Source organism: Trachypithecus francoisi, unplaced genomic scaffold, assembly GCF_009764315.1.
Source record: "Trachypithecus francoisi isolate TF-2019V2 unplaced genomic scaffold, Tfra_2.0 Lachesis_group6, whole genome shotgun sequence".
NCBI classification, from domain to species: Eukaryota; Metazoa; Chordata; class Mammalia; order Primates; family Cercopithecidae; genus Trachypithecus; species Trachypithecus francoisi.
In genome coordinates this window covers 5742942-5747136 of record NW_022681471.1, presented here as the reverse complement: position 1 = coordinate 5747136, position 4195 = coordinate 5742942, and the positions used below count along the sequence as shown (strand labels likewise).

Below are 4195 nucleotides of genomic sequence, written 5' to 3'. Positions count from 1 at the left end.
AATAAAAATTCTCAAAAAAGACAACAATGTACTCAAATAATATGGTGTTCAACCTGGAAAATTCAAGAAAAATGACTTGACTTCAGTTTCAAACTACAAGATGGTTCATTAACATGGTGAGATTAAAAATTGTTTTAAAATCCCGTGCACATGTATTTCCTATATAGCTGTTTAATACATAATTAACTAATATTACATTTTAAGTAGAAATAAAAGTCTAAAGTACTGGACGAGACCAGAGGCCAAACTCAGGCTCTGATGGCCGGGCTACCCTGCAGGATCATCAAGAAAACCCAGCGTTTGCTGGCAGAGCCAGTTCCTGGCATCAAAGCAGAACCAGATGAGAGCAGCGCCCTTTATTTTCATGTGGTCATTGCTGGCCTTCAGGATTCCCCCTTTGAGGGAGGGACTTTTAAACTTGAACTATTACTTGCAGAAGAATACCCAATGGCAGCCCCTGAAGTACGTTTCATGACCAAAATTTATCATCCTCATGTAGACAAGTTGGGAAGAATATGTTTGGATATTTTGAAGGATAAGTGGTCTCCAGCGCTGCAGATCTGCACAGTTCTGCTATCCATCCAGGCCTTGTTAAGTGCTCCCAATCCAGATGATCCATTAGCAAATGATGTAGCGGAGCAGTGGAAGACCAACGAAGCCCAAGCCATAGAAACAGCTAGAGCATGGACTAGGCTATATGCCATGAATAATATTTAAATTGATCCAATTATTAGGTATGCATCACTTCTCCTGTTCTGCCGAGACTTCTTCCTTTTTGTTTGCATTTAATGGACACAGTCTTAGAAACATTACAGAATAAAAGAGCCCAGACATCTTCAGTTATTTGGTGATTAAATGCACATTAGCAAATCTGTGTCTTGTCCTGATTCACTGTCATAAAGCAGGAGCAGAGGCTACACGTATCATCTGGATTGTTGTGAGACATTTAAAAGCAGTGGTCCCTCCCCGCTTTTATTCATTTCCCCCATCCTGGTTTAAGTATAAAGCACTGTGAATGAAGGTAGTTGTCAGGTTAGCTGCAGGGGTGTGGGTGTTTTTCCTTATTTTCTTTTCTTTCTTTTTCTTTTCTTTTCTTCTTTTTTCTTTTCTTTTCTTTTCTTTCTTTTCTTTTCTTTTCTTTTCTTTTCTTCTTTCTTTCCTTCTTTCTTCTTTCTTTCTCTTTCTTTCTTCTCTCTCTCTCTCTTTCTTTCTTTCTTTTTTCTTTTCTTTCTTTCTTTCTTTCTTTCTTTCTTTCTTTCCTTCTTTCTTTCTTTCTTTCTCTTCTTTCTTTCTTTCTTTCTTTCTTTCTTTCTTTCTCTCTCTCTCTCTCTCTCTCTCTCTCTCTCTCTCTCTTTCTTTCTTCTTTCTTTCTTTCTTTCTTTCTTTCGGGGGGAGGTAGTTTTATTTTAGTTTTATGGGCTCCTTTCCCCGCCTTTTTGGTGATCTAGTTGGATTGGTTAAAGCAGCTAACCAGTTCTTTAGAATATGCTCTCTAGCCAAGTCTAACTTTATTTAGACGCTGTAGATGGACAAGCTTGATTGTTTGAACCAAAATGGGAAGATTAAACAAGCATCACAGCCCTCACTAACAACATTGTGACTTTGCTGTCAAGTATAGAGTCCCCCCTTCAAAAAAAGCTTGTGACCATTTTGTATGGCTTGTCTGGAAACTTCTGTAAATCTTAGGTTTTAGTAAAATATTTTTTGTTATTCTAAAAAAAGTATAAAGTACCAAGTAATTATAAGAAATATGAAGTACATATAGGAATAAAAATGATTTAATGATAAATGAATTGGATAAATGGAGAAAATTTTTGGAGTTTGGAAGACTGAATGTAATACAAACATCTGTTAGAAAAAGCAAAAAGCAACGATGGGCAGGGAAAAATTATATGCAACAATATAGAAGGTAAAGTATACTTAATATATAAAGAGTGCTTATCAATAAGAAAGAGTTCTTGTCAGTATAAAAATTCCTCAAGAATACACGTTATATTGCTTTACAACATCCTTATTTTATTATTGCCACTGTACAGATAAGAAACTGAGCCACTTTAGAGTTCATTAACATGCCTTAGATTTCCCAGAAATTAGTGGTAGTCTAGCTGTCCAAATCCTCATCTGCCTGACTTAAGAGCTCCTCTCTATTGTACTATAAGTCAACATTTGTTAATTTATTAATATTATAACTGAGCCTGATTCTTCCTGTATTTCTGCACTCACTGTAAATTGACCATTTTACAGGATAATGCCGCTCTCAACACTACAATCTTTGTAATTAATCTATTTATGTAGTCATGCATTTTAATACTTTAGAACCCCAAAGCCCTGCAATAGATTTTTATATTTTATTTTACAATAGCCATTAATTAAGTTGATCAAATAATTATTTATTGAGTTGCTACTATATGACATATATTGGCCTAGGTTTTAGAAGATTGAACAAAAAATAGACAAAGATCTCTTTCCTCATGAAGTTTTATATTGTAGTGTGAATGAGATAGACAGTAAACATAAGAGGCAAGATCGTTGTATAAAACATTAAAAGGACAAAGAGGTGTGGAGAATAATTAGGTAAAAGAATAGATGGTGACGAAGGTCGTTGTGTGTGTGTGTGTGTGTGTGTGTGTGCTCATGTGCTACTTTAAATAGTTTGATTAAGGCAGGACTAAGTGATATGGAAAATTACTGGACAAAGATTCAAAGGGTTTGAGGGAGATATCCATGAGGATATCTGGAGTTAGAGCATTTCAGATAGAGGGATCAGGCAGTTCCTGATATGAGGGCATTTCTACCATGATACAGAAAGAACAAGGCTCATGTGTTTGGAAAAATGTAAAAAAGTAAGTGAGAAGAGAGAGGAATCAAAGACGAGGTTCCAAAACTAATGGAATTTTAGATCCTGTAGAGCTCTGTAGCACATGGAAAGTACTTGGTCTTCTATTTTGAGTGAAAGTCATTAATCCATCGTATGGTATGAGCTGAGAAATGATATGAACTGACTTAAAACAGTCACTCTGGCTGCTGCTTGTGAATCCATTGCCTGGGGGTGTGGGGAGGGGGAAGAAAAGGTAGACTTTTAGATTAGGTGGGTCTCAAAATAATTCAGTGAAAAGACAGAGTAATGATCTAGCTCTAGCCTATAGGTGTGGATTGACACTCAATGAAGTAAAAACAAACAAACAAACAAACAAACAAACTTCTTTTTTTTTTTGAGACAGAGTCTCGCCTTGTCGCGCGATCTCGGCTCACTGCAAGCTCAGCCTCCTGGGTTCATGCCATTCTCCTGCCTCAGCCTCCCGAGTAGCTGGGACTACAGGCACCCACCACCATGCCTGGCTAATTTTTTTTTTTGTATTTTTAGTAGAGACAGAGTTTCACCGTGTTAGCCAGGATGGTCTCGATCTCCTGACCTTGTGATCCACCCGCCTCGGCCTCCCAAAGGACTGGGATTACAGGCTTGAGCCACTGCGCCCGGCCAAAGCATTAATTTTTTTTAATGAGCTGGTCTTTTAAAAATGGAAGTAAAAAACCCCACATACGCAATTTTATTATAATTTATAACCCAGGTTATCAGTGATAAATCCACACACAATTACCTAAGTATCAGAGCAAATAAAGGTAAAAATAGGCTGTAGTTTAGAAAACTTTCAAATATTAAGAACAATTAGAAGATAATTATTTATTTTACCAAAAAAACTATTCTACAAAAGTATTCACTGCTGTATTCCTTGAAAGAGTGAATATTCTTAGAGGATTTAACTTTTCATCTGACTTATCACAAAAACGGGAAGAAAGGGCAACCCGATGCTTATAAAGTTGTGCCAACCTTGTGGGGGTGAAGAAGTCTTGGAAAAAGTGACAAGATAGTATTAACGATTTTCCTCCTTCTCAATAATTCACTTTTCTTTCTATCTCCAACCCCAAATCCAAGTAGATAACCCTTTTTAAACTCACTATTCAGAAGAATAATAAAGCAGAAAGCAGATAATATGAAATGTTCTTAGCTAGGGTTTTCAAAAAACTTAAGCTTTTAGGAAATTGATATGCCTATTTAAAAAATATTTATTCTGTTAATGAAACCCTAAATCATATGCCCTATTGTGTATGTGGATTTTTTACTTCCATTTTAAAAGACCAGCTCATTAAAAAAATTAATGCTTTGGCCGGGCGCAGTGGCTCACGCCTCTGCCTC

The 4195-nt window shown here is 36.4% G+C and overlaps 1 protein-coding gene across 1 annotated transcript; it reads left to right on the top strand.

Annotated features, from left to right (window-relative positions):
- Positions 1–258: 258 nt before the first annotated feature.
- Positions 259–719, top strand: LOC117077602 (ubiquitin-conjugating enzyme E2 N-like). Its single transcript, XM_033201294.1, has one exon. The coding sequence runs from the start codon at positions 259–261 to the stop codon at positions 715–717; it is 459 nt and encodes a 152-aa protein (XP_033057185.1). The 3' UTR covers positions 718–719.
- The last annotated feature ends 3476 nt before the right edge of the window (positions 720–4195 follow it).